The 23,866-nt window shown below is 43.7% G+C and overlaps 2 protein-coding genes across 3 annotated transcripts; both read left to right on the forward strand.

Annotated features, from left to right (window-relative positions):
- The first annotated feature begins 86 nt into the window (after window positions 1-86).
- ggt7 (gamma-glutamyltransferase 7) lies at window positions 87-10,145 on the forward strand. The gene is made up of 16 exons (XM_075476888.1): window positions 87-1,697; window positions 2,046-2,591; window positions 2,855-3,081; window positions 3,282-3,433; window positions 3,539-3,656; window positions 3,765-3,832; window positions 4,318-4,391; window positions 4,532-4,725; window positions 5,352-5,439; window positions 5,822-5,949; window positions 6,615-6,703; window positions 6,818-6,970; window positions 7,069-7,183; window positions 7,301-7,438; window positions 7,574-7,673; window positions 8,337-10,145. The coding sequence occupies exons 2-16, from the start codon at window positions 2,372-2,374 to the stop codon at window positions 8,507-8,509; spliced, it is 2,037 nt and encodes a 678-aa protein (XP_075333003.1). The 5' UTR covers window positions 87-1,697; window positions 2,046-2,371; the 3' UTR covers window positions 8,510-10,145.
- Window positions 10,146-10,799: 654 nt separating this feature from the next.
- On the forward strand, window positions 10,800-23,857 carry ncoa6 (nuclear receptor coactivator 6). Of its 2 annotated transcripts, XM_075476901.1 has the most exons (17): window positions 10,800-10,903; window positions 11,666-12,012; window positions 12,739-12,894; window positions 13,040-13,162; window positions 13,354-13,476; window positions 13,594-14,466; window positions 14,601-14,732; window positions 16,331-17,699; window positions 17,833-17,951; window positions 18,108-18,520; window positions 18,620-18,880; window positions 19,042-22,045; window positions 22,228-22,278; window positions 22,457-22,487; window positions 22,945-22,986; window positions 23,228-23,361; window positions 23,463-23,857. In XM_075476901.1, the coding sequence occupies exons 2-17, from the start codon at window positions 11,706-11,708 to the stop codon at window positions 23,507-23,509; spliced, it is 7,185 nt and encodes a 2,394-aa protein (XP_075333016.1). In that variant the 5' UTR covers window positions 10,800-10,903; window positions 11,666-11,705; the 3' UTR covers window positions 23,510-23,857. The 2 variants fall into 2 exon arrangements, with proteins under 2 accessions (XP_075333016.1, XP_075333017.1); XM_075476902.1 differs by lacking the exon at window positions 22,945-22,986.
- Window positions 23,858-23,866: the final 9 nt, after the last annotated feature.

The raw sequence follows: 23,866 nt of genomic DNA on the forward strand, positions 1-23,866 counted from the left end.
TTGTGTCATTATTTTCATGCGGGACAGCACAGAGCGTAGCTGTACTGTCACGCATTCAAAACTGTATTTAAGTCAAAGGAAGGAGAATGCTCAGCAAAGGATCGGCAAAGACCCAAACACCAGCAGATTAAACCCAATCAGTGTTATGTATGTATGTACATATCTTATTATATTGATCGTGAACAGGTAGCATGTCAGCAGCATTTGGATTACGCACCAAATCTCAACAAATTTACTAAGAATCTTTTTAACAGTTCATCGTCATATGGACCCGAAGCTTTCAAAAGTCTGGGACTGTGGGCCTCCCTTTAGATAAAGCTTGGGAAAAGATGGCCCCTTTCCCCACTTAGTTTAATTGCCTAGCTTTACTCGTCCTCTTGATTCACGTGAGGTCATGATTCTGTAGTTTGATACCAAATGCTCGAGGCAAAAAAAGCCAAATATTTCTGAATGACACAAATCCTGACTACAAATGACCTAAAGAAGGTCTTGCCCGGGATATTTGTTTCCGCCTCTGGGAAAGAGTGCAACACACTAAAATTCCACAAAAGTACCATAGCTATGAACCCTCTCTTTATCCGAGTCACAGTCCCCGGGCAGTGAGGCTGGTCCATATGATAAGCTTTGCATCGTGTAATAAACAGCTTCCTTCACTGAGCCTATAGAGGCCCACCTCTCACACTGAAAGCTTCTGATATAGGCTACATTACACTTGGTTTGGTTAGAAAATAAGTTAAATTGAAAGTATCAAAGTACTGTACAAGTATTTAAAACTACACAGCACTTTAAAGTAGTTCAAGAGTTCATGAGTTCCATTCTGCCACTGGAGACAACAGCAGCTGTGGACAGAAGTGTACAGACGGGTGTGGTAATGAAGAGTAAATTCTGTCTGTGGTCTAAATCTAGGCAGGTGGTTCATATGCTCAGTAGATTTAGTGTACACAGGAAGTTTAACAAGGCCATTGAGTTGGAGCAGTTTCAGCAGAAAGCTCAACATTACCTGTTTCCCCCTAGCTGACCTCTGCCTTTAGAGATTGTTTTGGCTTTGTCACTTGAGACACCTATAATCTTCCCTCAGCTGTAGGTAAGTGGCAGAACAAGAAGACAGCAGGACTTTATGGGAGGGACAGGGGATTTTAAGCTGAGCAGGTTTCAATAGACCTGATATGACCTGTTTGTCCACTCCACCTAGTTTCCACCCAGGTGGGGAGAGGTTGGGGGTGTCCCCGTAAGCCATCGGGGGTAATAAAGAGGCAGGGGCAATAACGATAAGATTTGTGGTCTTCAGCCGTGGAGATTTATTTCAATGCCCCTTAAAGGCCCCAACGCCTTCCATTGAAGTAAGTTTCAAGTTGGTCCGCAGCCGGACATTTAAGCCACTGAGAACAATCGTGGCACAGGAGTCTTCATGCGTTTATAGAATATTAAAATAACCGAGAGCTGCCTTTTGGTCACACTCAAAGCCGTATTCAAAACTATGTGTTTGCATTCCAGCTATGTCCCCTGACAAGTCCTGCAGGTTGTCCTCTGCTGCAATGTGAAGCTAGCTTCGCTGAGCTGAGCTGCGCCGTCGGGAGTGATTCCGTAGCTCTGATGATAGAGAGCTCCGTTCCCTCACTTCACCTGCTCCGCTTAAAATACCAAAGTAACATCGCCAGGGATTATATTCGTTTTCATTGAAGCATTTTACGACCGCAGTAAGTAACATTGCCAAAGCTTCAAGCACTTGGAAGCTCAAATTAACAGGGATGCGTTAGCTTGTCGCAGCGTATAGTGAATAAATAGGACGCGGAATTAGCATGTCGCTCGGAGGCTGGATACGTACCTGTGCCTGGGTTTTTAACCCGTAATAATGCTGTGGTGTATAGTACTAATACAGTTTGTTGCTCGAAGACAGGCGTGGGTAGTCACCGTGTCGTATGCCAATATTTATATTAAGCTATGTTATTTTTGCAGGAAGGAGCCATTGGCTTTTTTTTTCAAGGAAGTTCTTAGTGTAAAACGAGTTAATATGCACTGTTTTTTTTTTTTTGTTTGTTTTTCAGGTGGCAGAAAGTGCACCATCATCGGAGCCGCACACTCGTGTCATAAGGGTGCCGATGTCGCACGCGCTCGCTGCAAATCCCTGCTGGAGAGCTGGGATATTATGGGACATTAGAGATCTTATCTAGTGGATGAGGCAATTCTTGAAATTTCAGCGAAATTGGTGGTACATGAAGGGACAGAAGGCAGAATTTTCTTTTCACTTTGACACGAGCAAGAGTGCATCTCACCACAGCTCAGACACACAGAACTGGGGATATGGTAACCTTGGCCTAACTCCCTCCCATCACCGAGATTTAGACAACAGTCTGTAGGATCAACAGTAGTCATGCACAATCCCGCCACAGAAATTGTGGCAGGGTACCCGAGTGGAAGTGTGGGGGACAAAGATGCCAACCCGGAGACAACGTTGGGGAGTGCCTACTCTCCGGTGGACTACATGAGCATCACCAGCTTCCCAAGGCTGCCAGAGGATGATGTGATGTCTGGGGAAAACACCCTGAGATCTCGCAAGGACGATGACAACGTCCTGAGTGAACAAGACACGGGTCAGTCAGACATCTTGCCTCAAACACTGTTCTTGAGAGTATGTTTACACGACAGCCTGCAAGGAAATCAGCAAGAATTATTGTCAGTGAGGTTGATTTCGTATGTTATAAATCATTCTCGGATCATTCCCTAAAGACTGAATTGTTTCTTTTATCCCACTGCATGCACACATAAATGGGTTTTTCTTGTAGGAGCAGGTACATTTGAAGGATGCTGGATTGTCTCTCTATCTAAGTCTTGTTTTGTACGCCACACACCTCAGACCCAGATCTGTTTCTGAAGTCGGCTCGCCTCCAGCGTCTCCCCTCCTCGGCTTCCGACCTGGCCAGCCATGATATTGCTTCACTTCGGGAGACCACCATGGACCCCTTTAATGAGGGCTGTGCCTGCCAGCGAGATGGATTGACAGTCATCATCACAGCCTGCCTTACCTTCGCTACAGGGGTCACTGTGGCTCTCATCATGCAGATTTACTTTGGAGATCCACAGGTAAGGATTTATGTGTTTATTCTCTGCTGCTGTGCTGTTGCAACCATGTTGCAATAGTTTAGCTTTTCTCTTATGTGATTATGAGATTATGGGTGGTTCCACATGCTTTTTTCCTCCCACATGAGCCATGCCCTTTAGGTGTACCAAATGTAGCTCTCTTATGCTTTGTTCTCTTGTTTTTTATTTTTTATTTTGGCAAGATCTATAACCAAGGAGCAGTGGTAACGGACGTGGCTCAGTGTACATCTCTTGGGTTTGAAGTTCTGGGGAAGCAGGGGTCCAGTGTCGACGCAGCCATCACAGCTGCTCTCTGTTTGGGAATTGTTCATCCTCACACCTCTGGCATAGGAGGGTAAGTTGTAGGCACAAAATGAATCAATCTGCACATCAGGTTTATCCCTTAGGCTTGCTTGAATATGAGAATAAGAAGCCAGCTTTGTGCTCTGTCGATGTTTAGAGGGGGTGTTATGTTGGTGCATGACATCCGTAAGAATGAGACGAGAGTCATTGACTTCAGAGAGACTGCTCCATCTGCCATCCACGAGGACATGCTGCTTACAAACCTCGATCTTGATGTAAGGGGTTTTCTCCTTTTCTCCCACCTGTGAGAAACCACGGGATATTGTTGTGATTGGTTGGTGCTCCGGTTAAAATGTGCACATTGCCCGTTTTTTGCGGTTTAGGTTGGCGTTCTAGTGGGAGTCCCTGGCATGCTCAGTGGGATGCATCAGGCACACCAGCTATACGGCAGGTGCTGGAACAATCACTCACTATTACGCTCTATTCAGTGTTTTTAACATGTTATTGATGGATGCAACCTTTATGCTGGCTTCTGGATCTTCTACAATCCTGTCTTCTTTGGTTATTTTTAAGTTCACTTTGTAATACTCCCATGTTCCAAATTCCCTCAAGAAATTAGACAATATATTGGTTTATTCCTTATTTTCTTATGGTTTTACCCCAAGAATACCAAAAAAATTTTTTTTTGAGCCTCATTGTTTAGTTCTAAAGAAGCAAGCTGGCGTCGTCAGATTGCTACTCTATAATTACACTAATGTCCTGTTATTATCGTGTTCCAGATGCCTCAGCTGTTAAAAGACATATTAACAGCCCTATAAATAACTTGATTGATGAGTGTGTAGCGAGGAAGTGTAAATTGTTTGGATTACCAATGTAGTTATCAGAATGTCTGAATGTTTAAATGAGATGGATTTATACGATCTTTGATTTCACCAGGGTGCCGTGGAAGGATGTTGTTACCATGGCAGCAAATGTGGCCAGACATGGATTTAATGTTACTCATGACTTAGGTAAGTAGAGAGTGCTATGAAAGCTAACAGCAGCTTCATCACTCAGTCTCCCTGCTGCTCCCAAACAACAGAGGTTGAAGGCATGCTAATTTTAGCCGGTCAGCTCATCTGGCTCACCTGCTTCTCCTTTCTCTCCACAGCTGAAGCTCTGTCTAAAGTTAAGAACCAAAACATGTCGGAAGCATTTCGGGATTTGTTTCTCCCCAACGGCCAGGCCCCCCTTTCTGGATTGTTCTCCCGACGGCTTGATTTAGCAGCCGTTTTGGATGCTGTCGCAGTCAAAGGGATATCAGAATTCTACACTGGGCATCTGGCGCAGGAGATGGTGGCTGCAGTAAGGAAGAATGTTTTTGCTCTGATTATAGACGTAATCAAGAATTCTGCAGAGACGTCTCCACTGTGAGCTCCTCTAACCCCTCAAGTACCAAGTCTGGTTGTACTTTCACTTCAGCTTTCCATGCTTTGCTGAGGTATTAACAGGCCAATGTCATATTGTGACTTAGTAATCACCTAATGTCACCTCTGAAGTCTACATAAAGGCTAAAATGACTACAACATTTACCTCATTAAGAGAGAGATTTGATTCCTGAATTGGACTACGGTTGGAAAATGAATTTTGTAAACGTGCAACACATGTAGGCACGTACGACCTAGGAGTAAGTGACAGGTGTCACAGTGCGACGCTCGGCTCTGATCAGCAACGCCGTTGTCGGTCGGCGGATTTAATGATGCTGGCTCGCTGTTTAGAAGTTTACACCGATATGGTGCTAAGCCACGTCTCTGTTTGGGTTATTTTTATCGTGCCCAAACATCATGACTTCTGTGTGAAAAGAGCTTTTGTTAGCACACGGCGAACAGTGTGTTGTTTCCGCCCTGAAAAACTGCACTTTGCAAGTTGGGAGGAGGACTGGTCTCATGGGTTTGTATATAAACATTTTAATGCATCTGTGTCTTTAATAGGTGCAAGCCAGAGGTGGCGTGCTCACTGAGGATGACTTCGGAAACTACAGTACAGTCCTCCAAAAGCCAGCAGAGATCACATATCAGGGTAAGGTCAGCTCTGAGTTGACTTCACCTGGATCTCTTATCCCTGTCTTCCTTTTCCATTTTGTATCTAACGAAATAGCTAAAGATCTGACCATGAATTTGACAAGATGAATGGTGGAAATATACTTTAGATGGATATTACACGCATCTAGTTTATGGTATTCAGATGCTCTTACTCCTTGTATTATTTATCCACCTCTGGTGTTTGTGTGTGTGTGTGTGTGTGTGTGTGTATCATAGATATTCTGTAGATTGTTTTATATTGCTTTGAATATTGTAACGTTACTTTACAATATGCTCAGTTTAGCACCCAATTCTTTTTTGCTGAGGTGATAATTAAGTCCTAAGATAATTAATCTTATGACCTGTCGGTTTTTCCTAAGGACATCACGTGATGGCGGCCCCAGCCCCACACGCAGGTGTTGCCTTGATCAGTGCACTCAATATTCTTGAAGGCTACAACATTACCAGCCAGGTGCCCAGGAACAACACGTACCACTGGATTGCAGAGGTAATACCTTAATCAGAGAGGAATTCTGACCGGAGAGCAAAGCTACCAGAATGGGGGCCCGCACAGAGTAAATTTTCTACATCTCAAACAACTCAAAGCTCAAAAAGTTCTTAGTGGTTGGAGCTAACGCTACACACATACACATTAAGAGTGGTTTTTTTTACACCACCGATCTTGTTAGATGGCTCACTGCTGGTGATTACTTTTGCAAAGTTTTAAAAGACTGTACATGTTCCCGCTTTCCCAGGCTTTCAATCGCCATTTACTGTCTTGTCTTGTCGTACTTTGAGATTAGACCAGCAGGATTGTCAGCTGATCAGCTGCAGGGTACTTCGTTAAGTGACTGCGCATGTGATGCGGAGCAACGTGGATATTCTTTGGTTGAGAAAATTGTGACGAAAACGTGGAACTGTCTGATACAAAAGTAGTCTAAAGATCCCAGTGTATAGTGCTTGCTTGAGGACTGAGTCGCTTTAGATGGTGAAAAATTCATGCTTCTCTCCTCCCTGTTCTGAGTTGCATTAAGCTTAGCTCCTCTGACAGAATTTCTCCCTGCTTCTCCAAACTAAGAGTGTTCAGACAGCCGAGGGCAGCAAGTACGACACCGACTCGTAAATACTTTACACAACCCAACTCACAAGATTCATTTTTCATTCATCACCCAGGCTGTGAAGATAGCTCTGGCCCTGGCTAGCGGGCTGGGAGACCCCTTGTATGACACTTCTGTCTCAGAGATTGTTGCCAAGATGTTGAGGTAGGGATCACTCCTCAAAGAAACAACATTATTAAAAGCTTAAAGTATAAATCCATCCCAGTTCAATAAGACAACGTCATTGAACCCTGCCTTTTTGCTATTTCCATCTCGTAGTAAATCACAGGCTTCCCTACTCCGTCAAATGATCAACGACTCTCAGGCGTTCCCTGTCAGCCATTACACTTCATCGTTCACCCTGGAGGATGGTGCATCAGCTGCCCAAGTCATGGTCATGGGCCCAGATGACCACATCGTGTCAGTCATGAGGTATCTCACATTTTAAGTTGTTTATCAAAGAGACAAAATGTTGTCATTATTATAATTAGAAATCTAAAGTGATTTATTTTTTATTTTTTTACTTTTAGCTCCCTAAACAGACCATTCGGCAGTGGGATAGTGACTCCTTCAGGAATCCTTTTGAATAGCCAGATTCTGGACTTCTCTTGGCCTAATAAGTCACTGAGCTCATCACCAAACCCAGTAATCGCTACCTTCATCTTTTTTTTTTTTTTTTAATGAACCTTTAGATGATTTCTTATGGATCGATTTGTTGCAGCTTCCCTTGATTCTCACTGTTCTTGTTCTCTTTTGCTTTAGCATAACAGCCTCCAGCCCGGAAAAAGACCCATGTCTTTCCTGATGCCCACAGCAGTGAGGCCGGCTGTGGGCTTATGTGGCACTTATGTAGCCGTTGGATCTTCCAACGGAGAGAGAGCTCTCAGTGGCATCACACAGGTTATTTGGTTTCTTACAAACAGCAATGATCATTTTGGTCTTGTATAGTCAAATTGCACTTACGGTTTTCCTCCAAAAAGTTAAGTCGGTCACGTTGTATTATTAAAATTTCGATCTCGTTCTAATCCTGCACAGGTGCTGATGAATGTTCTGTCTTCACGTAAAAATATGAGCGACAGTTTGGCATACGGGAGGCTCCACCCTCAGCTGCAGCCCAACACTCTCCTGGTGGACTGTAAGTTCTTCCTACTGGTTCCTCTATTGTGATGTTTTTGTTTCAAACATTGCAAAGGCACCTTTCATGTGTCCAGAGACAAATATTTCTCTACATTGACTTCAACCACTACACCCAGTTCCCCTTTCCTGCCATAAACTTACAGTGAGGACCATACAGAATCCATTAGTGCCCTTGCCTCCATGCTTACACTTTCATCAGCCCGCTTTTTGTGAACAGTAAGCAAATAGTAGATGAGTAGCCAAGTAGGCAGCAACCATGTCTGTGCTTAACAAAAACACAGGTGTCAGGTGTGCGGTTGCCATGGCACAGTAAAATGTCCTGACTTCCATCTGACTTCCTCTGTAGTTAGGAGAGTAATCTGCTAACGCACTTCTTGTACATTGTGTAGGGGAGCTAAGGCAGTGCAGAGATTGGTGTATACGAGGTGAAGCATTAAGTCAGTCAACCTGTTAGTTTTGCACTTCAAATTCTACTTCCTCGTAAACACGCATTTCAAACACACCGATTGCTACACTGGCTTGGTGAGCTCCAGCTGACTGTCACATTTGAATGACGGGGGGGAAAAATGTGAAAATGATTTTTATCCAGTTTAAACTTTTATTTTCTTAACCTCACATCACCCCCGCTTTTCCTCTGTCTCCTCTTCCTCCTCCTCTACAGCCGAGTTTTTAGATGATGATGTGGAGCTGCTGCAGGCCAAAGGGCACAGAGTTGAGAGGATGGATGTTCTTTCACTGGTGGAGGGCACACGGAGAACCAATGACCTCATCATTGGGGTGAAGGACCCCCGTAGTGCCGATGCCTCCGCCCTTACAATGTCCAACATGCCTTAGTGCCGCCCTCCTTCCAAAACTGACATGATATTCCGGGACCAGGACTAAACAGGGTGTTAGTTAGGAAAGTAAGGAAGGTACTGATCATCTAAAACACCAAACTATAACACTCTGCAAATTACGGTTTGGAAGACAAAAAGTCGATGAGAAGACGTGCAACATTCTCTGAGCTGATCTGGTAGAAATTGATTTGCAGACACTAAACACTTAGTAGTAGAGAGGAGCACTTTACCACTTTACGTACCACGTACGCAGTACCGTCCTTTACACCTTTGTGAGCCATCGCTGTGTAGAAAGTGCTTAAATTCGATGTTTGACCCCGCCCCCCCGCCCCGAGTGGCTTCAAAGTCTGCTGCTTGTAATTATGCAGAGCAGAGCGCAGAGATGTAAGGCATGTTCATAAACTAATGCGATGCATTCCAGTTTCTTTTAAGAGAGAACTTAACTTATGAGTTGAAGTGAAGACAGGAAAAAATGAAGGAAGAGAGGCTGTTAAAGCTGTTATCTCAATATTGTAAGTAGTGGCTCGTGTCACGGCAGCTTGTGAGTGGGATGTTAAAGCATGTTGCACTATGAGTTTATCGTCAGGAATTGCATGGCGAGTTAGTGGAAGAACACATTGGTTCTTCGCAAGAATGGGCAATCATGAAAAAAAAATGGCAGCAATGCTAGAGCAGGAATTAATTTATAACACATGCATGGTGTTTGGTGCAGTTGAGCCACCTTGATGCTTTTCAACTCTTCCACTGCATTTAAACATTAATCTATACTATAGGTAAGATCTTGTGTAATGATGTACACCAGTGACTAGGACTTGCATCATCACATGAAAAACACGACTGTTCTAGACTGAACACATTCGTTCCCCTTGCTTTTTCGTGAGGTGTGTAACCTTGATTAGATGTTGTTAGGTAAAGCTGGTGGAGCTTTAACTGTCGCAGTCAGTCAGTGACTTCTTGGGACCATGTGAGGACGGGCACTTCACTGGCACAAAACATGATAAATAGGAATGTGATAAGACCTTCACGTCTCAGTTTAGTTCCTTTCAGCAAGATGGTTTTACTGACTTTAACTGGTTTTAAATATCAGTAATTATTCAGCAATTGTATTTAGATATATTTTTAGAATTATAGGTTGTTGCATGATTTTGTCATCAGCCCGTTTTTTTTGTTTTTTTTTAGTGCAGGTTATACCTTTCAAAATGGACTGAATGTAATGTCTATTTTTATATTGAGTTTGTTTGGCTTTACGCACGACTTCTTTTCTGCCATAGCAGGGCATTCAATCTGCACATTTTAGAACAAGATGCTATGTTTATTCTTATATGCTCATGTCATTTTATTATGCTGTATATTTGGGGTAAAAAAAACAAATGGCGTTTGTAAAACTTTGCACTAACACGAAAAATGCCAGTCTGAACTGATCAAATGGGTTCTTAATCCTATCATCTGTCGTGAGGTACCGGTGCAATTTGGCTGTTGATGCTTGTGTTCTGTACTGTAGAGTACCACGCCTTAAGGCACGCATTTGCACGACACCTGATGTTAGATCCCACTGTGCTGATATCTGATTTTCATCAAAATCAGCTCTGCTCAAATCCAAGAAATAAAATGTTTGCACACATCCAAACAATGAACGAGGTCTCTCCATCTGTTTTTTGTTGACTGCACTTTCAAAATCGAGCTGATACGTTTTTCCGCTATTGTGGAGATATTTGCTGTTATTTTTAGGAAACCAGTGACCCACTACACATTGTTTATTAGGATTTTATATCAGTGGGGCATATTTATTGAGATATTATTAGCATATTTGAATATTTTCATGGTTATATTACAGTTTATATATTTTTTTTAAATGAATACATTGATGTACACTGATGTGAAGATTTTTTTCAGAAATTACCAACCAAGCTATGCAGTTTTACTAACGTCTATATTTATAAGTTCTTCACATATCACACACGTCTTCGCTTTGTATTCATCAGTCACACAGACTGCATTTTTGCATTCAATGCAAATGCATTGCATTTTAGTTGATCAACTACAGATTGTGATTACATATGTATAAATATATATATATATATATTTATTTTAGAAAAAGTTTAAAAAAAATCAATTATCTCGACTTAGAGGTAAAATTTAAAAGGAGATATTTAACATTTAAAATATCTAAAATTCAATCTCAAATGTTAATCATCTTTTCTGTGTGTAACTTCCATTTAAGAGCTCAAGCGTCAGTCGCAGGGTCGTAGATGCTCCTTCCTTAAACTGTATTTTATTTTGCAAAACACGACCGGAAGTCAAAGCTTCGCTCTGCTAAGTTGCTCATGTTTTGTTAGCCAGTCTAGCAAGCCGATGTCGACTGGTTGAACTCACTATCAGATGATTATATGTGGTAAGGCGTTTGCTTTCCTAATGTGCTCTTTAATACTTACATAATGTGGGAATGAAAAGTAAACAGATTGCTAAGCTAAGACACTGGACTTGAGTGCATTTGTGATTAATTACCTGCTGTGCTATCCAGCTAAGCTAGCTAACACTTGCTAACGGGAGCTTTCTTAGAAGCCAGCAGGAACCGCTTTGACGTTAATTTCATGCTCTTTCTGTGTGTTTCCACCAGCGAATAAATTTCAGATGGAAGCGTTGCTTGAATTGGCATTAATATGCATACTGATAGAGGAATTTAGGCATGTTTGTTCTCTTTTAATGTTCGCTTTTATTTGCGTTAAGGCCCGTGCTGCTGCTGGGCCGATCATTTTAACCAAGCTGACCATCGTTTGGGGAAGGGATTTTATGCTATGTAACTCTAACTGAGGTCGATAGAAATCATACGACAATTAAAATAATCTGACCATCCATAGAGCCTTTTGTAATCCACTGATAGGTGAAACATCACAGGTTAGTGATGTCACGTACAGGGGGGGTAACTGTGTGTTTCACTGTTATAATGTCACTAGTCTGTGTAGTTTTACCGAAAGAAAGGATAGTATTCTGTCTTTGACTCTTCTCACTTGAGTTTTATTTACAAAAAGTAAATGAATTACCCAACATTTGGTCTACAAGAGTCTGTAATGACATTCCACTTTGCCATTTTCTCGTCTGTGAGACCTTTAACAGATGATATTGGGATCTGTTTCTATGTAAAATGTAATTGCAGCATAAAACGGTTCGGACGCCACTCCTAGCTCCAGGGCAGGATGGCACACCAACGTACCCCACCTGAGATGTCCCAGAAGACAGAGTGCCTGGAGCCAAATGATGAATCGGACAGAGATTCTGGTGTTGGTGAGGACTCAGGAGAGGATGCTGACGGTTGCCATACACACAATGCAGCAGAACCAGATAAAATCAAGGAGGAAGATGGCTTTGAAGAAGACAACAATCCTGCCGGGGAGGGACAAGACTTTACAGTCTTTGTTGCCTTCCAAGGAAATATGGAAGATGAAGACTTCATTCAGAAACTTGACACAGTTCTCAATGGCATACCTAACGTGCTTGATATGGGTAAGTTTGTTCATTGTTCATTTCTTAACATTGAATTTTTTTTTTTAAATACACGCACACACTTCAGAAAAACTTTGTTGTCCAGTTGTCTGAATGTAACTGTGCTGATTGTTTTATCATTTTGTGTTGATCTAGAAGAGTATTCCCTTGGATATCTGTTTTTCGCAACATAGAACTTTTGAAAAAGTCTTTGTTATTGCACTGACCAATACCATATGACACAGTAATTTGGTAGTGCCAATACATAAGCATGAAGTAGATAATTGGGGGAATACTTCTGCTTTTTCCATACTCTGATTGGTCTGTTGCAGCCAGCCACAGTATACATAATTATTTTTATAATTAATTTTAATTAATTAATATAATTAATATAATTTTATATATATATATATATATATATATATATATATATATATATATATACATATAATTTTTTTTCTTCTTCTAAAGATTAGTTGCTGCCTAGCGCCTATGAACCAGCCTGCCTGTTTTCCCGACCAGTAGGTTCGGCAAGACAATGTTATGGCATCCCTTCTTGTCATTCAACTGCCTCTCTTTGCATGATCTGTTTCACTGAGCTTTATGTATGTTATAGCAATGTTGTATTTTATTGTTATTTTCTTGCCCTTCTGCAATTGATTAGATGAAGGGCGGTGGGGGGTGTCTGTCTGTCACGTATAATGTAATTGCAACACCAATATTACATCAAATATCATTTTATTTTAGGATCTGACAGGCTGCAGCCACAATGTGTGGAGCCATGGAACAGTGTGCGTGTTACCTTCAACATTCCTCGGGACGCCGCTGAGCGACTCAGACTGTTGGCCCAGAACAACCAGCAGCAGCTCAGAGACCTGGGGATTCTCTCTGTACAGATAGAAGGTAACGGCATGGTCTTCAAATTCAATTCACTAGTCTTCAAAGCAGAATTAAATCGGACCATTTTTGTTGGTGGCACTTCAAAAGGCTGAAAAGCCCACCTGTACTGACAATAAGCAATGTTACTATTTACTCTCCTCGTGCTCAGGGGAGGGAGCCATCAATGTCGCTGTGGGACCAAATCGAGGACAAGAAGTCAGAGTGAATGGACCAATTGGTGCACCTGGTCAGATGAGAATGGATGGTGGCTTTCCAGGTCAATCTGTCCCAGGTAGTGGTTTATTGAATTTAACACACAAATTAACTATAGACTGTACTTTGATTTTGGATAGCTGTTCTTTTGATAACGGAGAGTTGTAGAGGAAGACAAGAAGATGTACTTTTTACTCTCAGCATACTTTTAACATTCACTACTATTGATTGTAAATCTCTTCGGTTCTAATATGCATTTATTTCCACAAGGAGGGGTAAGGATGGCTAACCCATCAATGGTTCCCCCTGGACCTGGCATGGTAGGTCAAAATATGTTGCCAGGCAACAGTGGACAGATCCATCCTCGTGTCCAGAGACCACCGTCACAAACAGGTTTCGGATTTTACTTTTTGTGCCTTAGAAAAAAGAAAAAAAAAGTCGATCAAAACTTTGAAAATAATACATATTGGAGTGAACAGTAATATAACTCTGTAACTTCCTCAATTATAGATGTGATGGATCCAATGATGCCAGGTATGTCCATTCAGCAGCAGCAGCAACAACAACAACAACAACTTCAGCACCAACAGGCTGGTTCCCACAGCTCAGGCCCCATGCCTCCTCAAGCTGCACATCATATGCAGGCTCTGCAGGCTGGGAGACCACTAAACCAGGCTGCACTGCAGCAACTGCAGCAACAGCATCACCAACAGCAGCAGCAGCAGCAGCAGCAGCAGCAGCAGCAGCAGGCCCAGCAGCAAGCGCAGCTCTCCCAACTTGGACCTAGGCCTCCATTCAACCCTTCTAGCCAGATGGCTGTGCCTCCTGGCTGGAATCAGTTGTCCTCTGGTGTCTTACAACCACAAACAGCCCAAGGAGGCCCTGCCTGGAGAAAACCCCCACTTCAAGCTCAGATGGTTCAGCGCCCACCGTCCCTAGCTACAGTTCAGACTCCCAATCATCCCCCACCACCATATCCATTTGGCAGCCAGCAGGCTGGTCAGGTATTCAATGCCATGGGACAAGGACAATTACAGCAGCAACAGCAGGCAGTCATGGGTCAGTTTGCTGCTCCTCAGCCTAAAGGACAGCAGACTGGCCCTGGTGGTGTCACAGGACCACCCAGACCCCCTCCACCCCTCCCATCAACTTCTGGACCACAGGGCAACCTCACTGCCAAGTCCCCTGGATCATCTTCATCTCCTTTTCAGCAGAGTTCACCAGGAACACCTCCCATGATGGCTCAGAGACCTACAACCCCACAAGGTTTCCCCCAGGGCGTTGGTTCACCAGGAAGAGCAGCCCTTGGCCAACAGGGTAACATGCAACAAGGATTCATGGGAATGCCCCAGCATGCACAGCCCGGGGCCCAAGTTCACCCAGGCAAGTAACTGTTGTTGACTTTCTTGTTCGATTGAAATGCCCATCCTAAACAAAATAATGACTTTTTAAAGAAAGGAGTTTCTTTTGTTTATTGAAAGACATTCAAAATTAAAATCAGTAACCGCTGATTGCAGGCATGGCAAAGCGTCCCATGGGCTTTCCAACCCAAAATTTTGTTCAAGGTCAGGTGAGTGCCAGCACCTCGGGGACCCCTGGTGGAGGAGCAACTCAGCAGTTACAGAGCAACCAAGCAATGAGTCACACAGGTAAAACGTCATACTGCAGATGTGTGGGGGTATGTCTATAGGGAAACGCTGGTACTCCTGTATTTGGGTGTGAATTTATTGATTGGAACGCAAAGTTTTGCTGTCAGAGTGACTACACCATGACCAGCATCTGCTAAATCTGAGCATTGTTATGATCTGTGATATAGTGTGCAGCAATTTAAAAGTGCTTATATTTGTAACCAGCAGGATCGGGTGGTTATGTCGGATAACTTTATGGAAACATGATTACAGAGGTGGACCTTTTTATGAGTTGCTTTTATTTATTCGGATCATCCCTCTTAATGCCGCCCCCCCCCCCCCCCCCCCCCCCTTAGCGTTATTTGACTGGCATTGGACAAACGTTTGAATTTGATGGTCAGTCTTATTTATCCTAAATTCAAAAGAGGAACAGGTGAGGAGAAGTGAAGGGATCCTTTTGTGACACTACTAGCCATATTCAGAATGTTTCTGTCCCCCCAAAAATTGTCTGTGATAGCTTTACAAAGTCATTTTGCTATCACAATTTTGGAAAAACAACCTTTTTTTTTTTTTTTTTTTAATTCAGTAAAGCCATACTTTCTATAGTCAGTCAGTTTTTAACCCAGTTTGGCCCTATCAGTTGTAAACAGAAGCACAACTTTGCCACACATGATTACCATATATTGTATCCATGTAACTGTTGTTCATTGCCTATTTGCTCAGTGTGGGTCTAATTGCACTTTTGTGCCTATAAATGAATTGAACCCAAAACCTAAGAAAAGATATGGCTTAGGTAGAAAAATCTCAGAGATTTCCTTAAGAATAAAGAAACTGTATTGATCCCTTTGCAATTGTAACTTTTTCAAATATAAAATACTATGTTTATATTTGTATTACTCATATTATTGCGTTACATTTGGTAATGCACTTGCGTTCCAAACTTGGAACACGTGTCAGCGGAGCATGTATATGGTTGAGTATTTCCATATATTTAATGACAACTTAATACCAATGACGGTCCTAAATTCACAGATTCAAACAGCCAGGCTGTCGTATGTAACAAGAAACCAATCCTGCCAAATTGTGAGGTGGAACTTGTCAGAGCTGATCATCTGGAACAAGGTGTATCTAACATAAGCAACACAGCATTAGATGTTTGGTAATATACTCAGCAGCCAAGAAGTTTTTGAATCGAGGGTGAGTTGCTGCAACCAGCCTGAGGCCGGGCTAATTTGCCAGTAGAGAGACATGCATATTATATGAGGTGTTGGAAAAATTTGATACATTTTAAGGCATGAAAGTATTACTTTCAAGAAAAAATTCTAAATGTGTTGTTTTGATAGGCTTTTGTGAGTTTTAGGGGTTTAGAGCAATATCTGGCAGCAGAATTGGAACAATTTTCTTGACTTAGTTGTACCAATCTATCTATTTAAAACTGAAAATTGTTTATATTTCATTCCAACCTCTGTAGAATGTGTGCTTCTTACTTTTAAATTTGATTTGCTGCTTTCATTTGTTGACGGTCTGATTTAACTTTCTCTTGGAGGGCATAACAGCTCATTGCCTGTAGTGAGAGGTTTGAAGTATTTTCTAATCTTTCCCTTTCCATTTTACATCAGGAGCCCCGCCATCAGCCTCCACACCAAACTCAATGCAGGGACCACCGCATGCACAGCCCAATGTTATCGGTGTACAAAGTAGCATGGCAGGTCCACCCCCTGGTACGACAGCTGGACCTAGTATGGGCCAGCAGCAGCCTGGCCTCCAGACCCAGATGATGGGCCTCCAGCATCAGGCCCAGCCTGTGTCCTCCTCCCCCAGCCAGATGGTTCAAGGCCAGGGTGGAGGTCAGACCGTCCTTTCAAGGCCCATCAGTCAAGGGCAGAGAGGAGGGATGACCCCACCTAAGCAGATGATGCCACAGCAAGGCCAGGGGGTGATGCATGGGCAGGGTCAGATGGTTGGAGGCCAAGGGCATCAGGCCATGCTCCTGCAGCAACAGCAACAACAAAGCTCAATGATGGAACAAATGGTTGCCAACCAGATGCAAGGAAACAAGCAGACATTTGGAGGCAAAATTCCAGCTGGGGTTATGCCTGGCCAGATGATGCGTGGCCCTTCACCAAACGTTCCAGGTAACATGGCTCAGTTCCAGGGCCAGGTTGGCCCACAGCAGATGAGTCCACAGCAGATGAATCCACAGCAGATGAATCCACAGCAGATGACTCCACAACAGCAACAGCAAATGGTTCAACTTCAGCAACAGCAGTTACAGCAGCAACAGCAGTTACAACAACAGCAGCAACAACACCAGTTGCAACAACAACAGCTACAGCAGCAGCAGCAGCAACAACAACAACACCAACAGATGAACCAGCAGCAGCCTCAGCAGGTTCCAGTCGCTGGTAATCCCAATCAAGCTATGGGCATGCATGGGCAGCAGATGAGACTCCCTGTTGGCCATCATCTTATCCAACAACAGTTACAACAGCAGCATTTGCAGCAGCAACAGCAGAAACAACAGCAACAAGCCATGCTACAGCAGCAGCAGCAACAACAGGCAGCTCAGCAACACCAACATGCCATAGGAGATCCGAATAGTGGGACAGGAGACATGGGAGTCCAGCAAATGGTCCCTGATATGCAGGCACAGCAACAGCAAGGCATGATGGGAGGCCCTCAGCACATGCAGATTGGAAATGGACACTTTGCAAGTCATGGCATGAACTTCAATTCCCAGTTTCCAGGTCAGATGCCAATTGGAGGACCCTGTGGACAACCAGGTGGCTTTGCTGTTAGCAAAGATGTTACATTGACTAGCCCACTGCTAGTCAATCTACTGCAGAGTGATATCTCAGCCAGTCAGTTTGGACCAGGAGGAAAACAGGGTGCAGGTGGGGGAAATCCAGCCAAACCCAAAAAAAAGAAACCGGCACGAAAGAAGAAGGCCAAAGAGGGTGACGGACAACAGCAAGTAGAAGGACTTGGGTAACAATTAGTTTTTTTTTAGCTAGTTTTAGCTATAGTGAACACTTATTATTAATATTATTATTATTATTACTACGTATTATACTGTAGGATCATTTGTCTGATTATCAACATATTTATTTACTCTGTTTAGTGGTCTTGATGTGGCTGCTGGCATGGAGGATTCTGAACTACCAAATCTTGGTGGTGAACAAAGTTTGAGCATAGACAATTCAGGCCAGAAACTCCCTGACTTTGCTAACAGGCCTGCAGGTAAATAACTGACTTATGTCATTGCAGTTGTTTTGCATCTTTTTTTATTCAGTAAGTATTCAGTTGTACTTATTCAAGTACTTTTTCTCTCTCTCTCTATCTCTCTCTCTCTCTCTCTCTCTCTCTCTCTGCAACCTTCTTTATATTTTAATCTAGGCTTTCCTGGACAGTCCGGAGAACAGAGAGTACTGCAGCAGGTACCCATGCAATTTATGCAGCAGCAACCGCAGCAGCAACAACAACAACAACAGCAGCAACAACAACAACAACAACAACAAATGCAGCACATGCAACAGCAGCAGATACAGCAACAACAAATACAGCATCAGCAGCAAATGCAACATCAAATGCAACAGCAGCAAATGCAACAACAACAGCAGCAGCAGCAATTACAGCAACAGCAAATGCAGCAACAGCAGCAGATGATGCAGATGCAGGGTCTTCAGAATGCTTCAGGACAACAAGGGATGACAGGGCAACCGACATCAGGTCAAGGCCAGCCTCAGATGCATCCTCATCAGTTGCAGCAACAACAGCAGCAGTCTCAGCAGCCGCACCTGCAACAGCAGGTACCATTATTATGTGTATTAATTTAATGACTATATTTGGAATCGATACACAACAATTCTTTATTCATACTTACCGTTGACCCCCATTTTATATTTTAGCAACAACAACAACAACAACAACAACAACAGCAGCAGATGATGATGATGCTACAGATGCAGCAGGAGCAGACAAAGAATCGCATGCCCATTCCCCCAGGAGGTCAGCTCCCTCCTCGGGGTGTGGGCAATCCAACAGAGGTGCAAAGACATCCTGTTACACAGCAAGGCAACATGCCTGTAATGATCAGCCTTCAAGGACATGGAGGTGTACCACCGTCACCTGACAAATCCAGAGGAATACCCTTGATGGTAAACCCACAGGTGAGTGCTAAATATTGAGACCTGCATAAACAATTATGCAACATGCAATAACAATGTTAACATTCACATCTCTGGCTAAAAACTAAGCTTTTAAATGCAGCCTAAATTTCTTTGTCATGGGAGTAAACCGCACACCAATTATATTTCTTCCCTTTTTGTAGCTTGCAGGAGCTGCTCGAAGAATGTCCCATCCTGATGTCGTGCAGGGTCCCCAAGCAACTGGAACTGAGGAGGGCCCTGCAGGTGCTATCTCAAAACAAGACAGGCCTGGTGGTTTAGAAACTGGGGTGCAGCCTGGAAATGGGACCCAGCAGATTGTTACCAGCCAAGGCTCCAATACTCACATGATGATGAAGCAAGGCCCTGGTCAAGCACAAATGCCCCAACACACTGGAGCCAGCCCCCAGCAACAGTTACCAACTCAGCCTCAGCAAGGAGGCCACATGTCTGGCCTTCATTTCCCCAATGTCCCAACAACTTCACAGAGCTCGAGGCCTAAAACTCCCAACAGAGCCAGTCCCAGGCCATACCACCATCCCCTTACTCCAACTAATCGTCCACCTAGTACTGAGCCCTCTGAGATTAACCTTTCACCTGAGAGGCTAAATGCTTCAATTGCAGGGCTGTTTCCTCCTAAAATTAACATTCCTTTGCCCCCAAGACAGCCGAACCTTAACAGGGGTTTTGATCAACAAGGACTGAACCCAACAACTCTAAAAGCCATTGGACAGGCCCCCCCCAACTTAACTCTAACAGGCAACAACAACAACGGGAATACAGGTGGAAATAACACTAACAACAGTCAGCAGTCTTTCTCTTCTGGTGCTGGTGTAGGTGCTTCAGGGGCTAAACAGGACAAGCAATCTGGAGGGCAGAGTAAGAGGGCAAGTCCTAGCAATAGTCGTAGATCAAGTCCAGCCTCTAGTCGCAAGTCAGCCACTCCAAGTCCAGGTAGGCAAAAGGGGGCAAAAATGACTATCACCTGCCCTCCCCACCAGCAGCAGTTGGCAAACCCTCAAGGTCTAACAATGATTCTAAGTCCTTCCTCAGTACCTCCAAGTCCAGTATCTATGCCTTCACAAGTGAGTGGAGGAATGGAGGCACACAAGACGCAAAGCTCCCTTCATGGGATTCATGGTAACTCTGCTGATGGAGTCAGGGAAAATTCAGGAATGATTACCACAGAGCAGCGGCAAGTACCCCAACATCAACCCCAGGGGCAGACTTTATCAGCCCCCAGAATAGCAAGTCCTTGTCTTCCTGCGCCTCAGCAGCTTAAACCTGACTTGGAAATGCATACTGGCACAGTTGACCGGCAACCAACACACTCAGCAACTGTGCAGGACTCAGAGGTCTCACCAGCTCTCAGAGCAGCTCCAACCTCCCTCAATCAGTTACTGGATAACACAGGTGTTTCAAACACATCGCTTCGGTCCACACAGAATAACGCTTTAGCCATGGCAAAAGACAATCCCAAGTCTGCTTTGGATCCAGACAGGCCGCATCACAATAATTCCCAGATTACAGATAAATCAACATCTGTTGTTGCTGTTGTTACTGTAAGTGAAATGGAGCCTAAACCCAAACCTGCCTCACCAATCCCTGCTAGTAGTTCTAACTTGCAGCCTACATCAGTTCCCAGTTCACATCCTCCAAATAATGTAAACTCTAGTCCTGCCGTTAGTCTTAACCAAAACCCCAACTCTAGTCTTGTGAATGCCATTCCAAATGTAAATTCAGCAACCACCGTTTGCAGCTCAGTCAGTGCTAACACTAATGCCGCCCCAAGTGTAAGTGTTAATACGGTCTCTTCTAGTCATAACAGCTCTGCCTCAACTATTAGTACCAGTTCTATCTCCAGCTCTGCTGTAAACCCAACCAGTTCAGCACTTAAGTCAAACCCTAGTCCTAAACCTGTGAGCAGTGTGCACTCAGTCATACAGATTCCTGCATCTTCAAGCACCATTTCCCCAAACCAGATCACAGTGTTCGTCACCTCTAACCCCATCACTTCTGCTCCCACTCCACAGGCGCCTACATCTATGGTCTCCACCATGGTGGCTGTCCCTAACCAAAACATTAGACCTCAGGACATCCGACAACAGAGTCCTGGCCCTCGATCTCAGCTTATAACCACAACCCCTGTCTTTATCAAGCCAATTTTCCAAGTTCCAGGTTCACCCGTGACTCCCAATACACAGTCAGTCACCATGGTGGGGTCTATCCAGATGTCGACTGCAAACATTCAACTTTCTCCCGCCCCAAGCTGCACACAGTCCTCAGGGGGTAATATGGTCAGCACCCAGCCCACAAGAAGTGCTGTCGGACAGATCCAGATAGCCACTAGTATGCCCTCATCAACCCCAGTTGGCACTCTCTTAGCCCCTCAGCAAATTAACCCTGGGACCATCAAAACAGAAAGTACAGGTGAGACAAGTTCCTCTCAGAAGCCCGCTGTTCCGGTCTGTCAGCCATCTTCCCATCCAAGCCCTTCAGCATCATCTCCTTTTCAACCTCTGACTGCTCCGCCTCCCTGCTCTAGTCCAAGTGCTGTTAACACCATTCGAAAGAGTCCAATGTCTCCATCTCTCACTGCCCAAGGGAAAAGTAAGCCTGCACCAGCTGCTGTATGTGTTTCTGGCACAGATGACTCCCAGCAAAACACTGTAGAAAGGCCTCCACAGGTACATTCAGGGGCTGTCCCACCTCAGGTCTTTGTTCCTCCTGCTAGTACAGCCATTCAGACGGAGGCACAAGCTCCTCATACTACTGTTGTTGGTTCAAAAATGACTCTGCCTGTAGTTTCTTCTCCAGTCCCTGTTCGAAGCCATGTTACTGTTCCTACTCAATTTGTTGGCCAGGCTCCAGTGCTTGTTTCGATCTCAAGTTCAGCACAGGCTGCTAATTCTCAAGCTACTGTTGTGACTGTAGTTGGTGCTACCACTGGAGTCTCTTCCGCTACCTTGCTCTCTACAGTCACTCCTGTACAAAGTCCTGTTCCATCTGTTGTTCCAATTAAACCTGGACCTGTTGAGGCTTCTCATACCACATCTTCGCCAGTTGCTAATCCCAGTGGAGTTCCACATGGTCAATGTGAGACTCCAGTTGCAGAGCCTTCCATACCATCAGCGACAGCACCTGCTGAATCCATACAGACCACCCAAGGTAAGTTCTGTGAGGCGCAAGAATTGATGTGCAAGGCCTTCTCTCAACCCCCTACTTACATTCACAAAGACGCTTCATATGTGCTTTTAGCTGCGCAGGCAGAGCTGCACGGAATAATGTTCTACGCATTTAGATGTTTTGCTCTATTCTCAGTTTTATTATTTTGTCATCTCCTCTCCCAGCACCACCTCAACCACAAGCTTCTCAGGAACCTGTTGCCATTGAGAAGACAAGTAAGTGTAGCTACCCTTACTTAGAGCTGTTTTTGGTTGCAAAATCCTTTTTTAGGTTAAAAAGGGACAGTTTAATGAGAATTCATATATAAACAACTTTGAGCTGGTTGGCATAGAAATAATTTCTGTATTTTTTTTTTTTTTTTTTTTTTTTTTTTTTTTTTTTTTTTTTTTTTAGGTGAAGAGGTCTCGACAGGTTCTGAGCAAGGGTAAGATTTCTTCAAATATTTATTTTTCTTTATTTGAAACTTCTCTTGTTGAGCTGCTTGTTTTGGGGGGTTAATGTTTGAAGGTGTTACCTACAGTTAATCTTTGAAAAGCTGACCCAGTCTTATTGGGTAATTTCTTCTTTTGAAGAAGAAATGCTTAGAGATTTGTTGCTCCACTGAAACTCAGGGAGTTCATTTGGTTGGCCATGGGGGTACATGGTGAGTGAAGGCTTCAGCAGTCGGTATGTATGATTAGCATGCAATTATGTAAGTATTCCAATGGATGTCAAAAGCAAAGACAAAAAAAAAATCTCCGTTTTACAAAAGAAATGTACTGTAACCTCTCCACTCTTTTATGGCCATCTCTTTTCCGGGTTGTCATAATATGGTGGGGGATAAAGCTATGTTTGTTCAGCACACTTTTTAGTTTACCGCTGTTTTTCCACTTCTATCACAGATGGGCAAAGAAAAGAAAGACGCCCATCAACTTAGTCCCAAGGTATGTATTTTAACATGTTTGTGTAGCAACGGCACAAGCAATGATCATGTCGACATAGTGGATGCTGTCGGGATGAAGATGGACAGTATCTGTGGTAGACGAGGAAAAACAGCAGAGTCCTGATTGGTATTATATCTTTCTCTGAGTAGAGCAGAGTTAATCAACACCTGTGCTTGTTTAGTAATGCCTCTGTGTCGTGTCTTTCCTTGTCGTCTGTTGTTTTTCTGTCTGGTTGTCCCAGAGCTGCTGTGGAGAAGCCCAAGGGGCCAAGCAGACGCAGCTCCCGAGCTGAGAAAGAGGTGGAGGAGGAGCCGGCAGCGGACAGCGGCATCAGGAAGAGATCGGCCAGACCAGGGACCAGTACTGCTGTAAAAGGTAATATGACTTTAAAAGACATCCGTTACTCATCACAAGACACACGTAACGCGTGTATTACTGCCTTTTCCCTCCTGACAAACTTGTATACTCCTTTACAGAAACTGGAGCAAGCCCCACCCAAGCCAAACGAAGGAAATCTAAATAGTCACAACTGCTGTGGTGGTTGCCTGTGAACTGTACTGTAAAGGTTTTTGTTTCCCGTTGTGAATCAGTTGATAGAAGTTTCTCTCACCCAGATTCTGAATTTTCACTGGAGGGGAGAGACCATGTACAGGTTGTTTTATGAAAAAACAACAACAACAATGATGCTATTGTTTTGTCCATGCTATGATGTGAGATTGTAGTTAGAATGTGTGCATACAGTTTGTGTGAATGTGCTTTTTACATTAAATGCTGGATTAATCATGTGAAGACTGATAATGAAGCTTGCCATGACTGTATAATTATGTTGTAAAATGGAAATAAATTTTCTACTGCTTTTGTTCTGTGAAAACGTGTTGGA

This window comes from Odontesthes bonariensis, chromosome 10, assembly GCF_027942865.1.
Source record: "Odontesthes bonariensis isolate fOdoBon6 chromosome 10, fOdoBon6.hap1, whole genome shotgun sequence".
Classification (NCBI taxonomy): domain Eukaryota; kingdom Metazoa; phylum Chordata; class Actinopteri; order Atheriniformes; family Atherinopsidae; genus Odontesthes; species Odontesthes bonariensis.

What these genes read in the sequence shown, in the direction of transcription:
- ggt7 (XM_075476888.1), top strand. Translation starts at nt 2,372, where the DNA reads ATGCACAATCCCGCCACAGAAATTGTGGCAGGGTACCCGAGTGGAAGT. An exon ending in CCTGAGTGAACAAGACACGG is followed by an intron (nt 2,592 to 2,854) that starts GTCAGTCAGACA and finishes CACACACCTCAG; the next exon opens with ACCCAGATCTGTTTCTGAAG. An exon ending in AGCAGAGATCACATATCAGG is followed by an intron (nt 5,440 to 5,821) that starts GTAAGGTCAGCT and finishes GTTTTTCCTAAG; the next exon opens with GACATCACGTGATGGCGGCC.
- ncoa6 (XM_075476901.1), top strand. Translation starts at nt 11,706, where the DNA reads ATGGCACACCAACGTACCCCACCTGAGATGTCCCAGAAGACAGAGTGC. An exon ending in ACCTAACGTGCTTGATATGG is followed by an intron (nt 12,013 to 12,738) that starts GTAAGTTTGTTC and finishes ATTTTATTTTAG; the next exon opens with GATCTGACAGGCTGCAGCCA. An exon ending in CAGCAAGTAGAAGGACTTGG is followed by an intron (nt 17,700 to 17,832) that starts GTAACAATTAGT and finishes TACTCTGTTTAG; the next exon opens with TGGTCTTGATGTGGCTGCTG.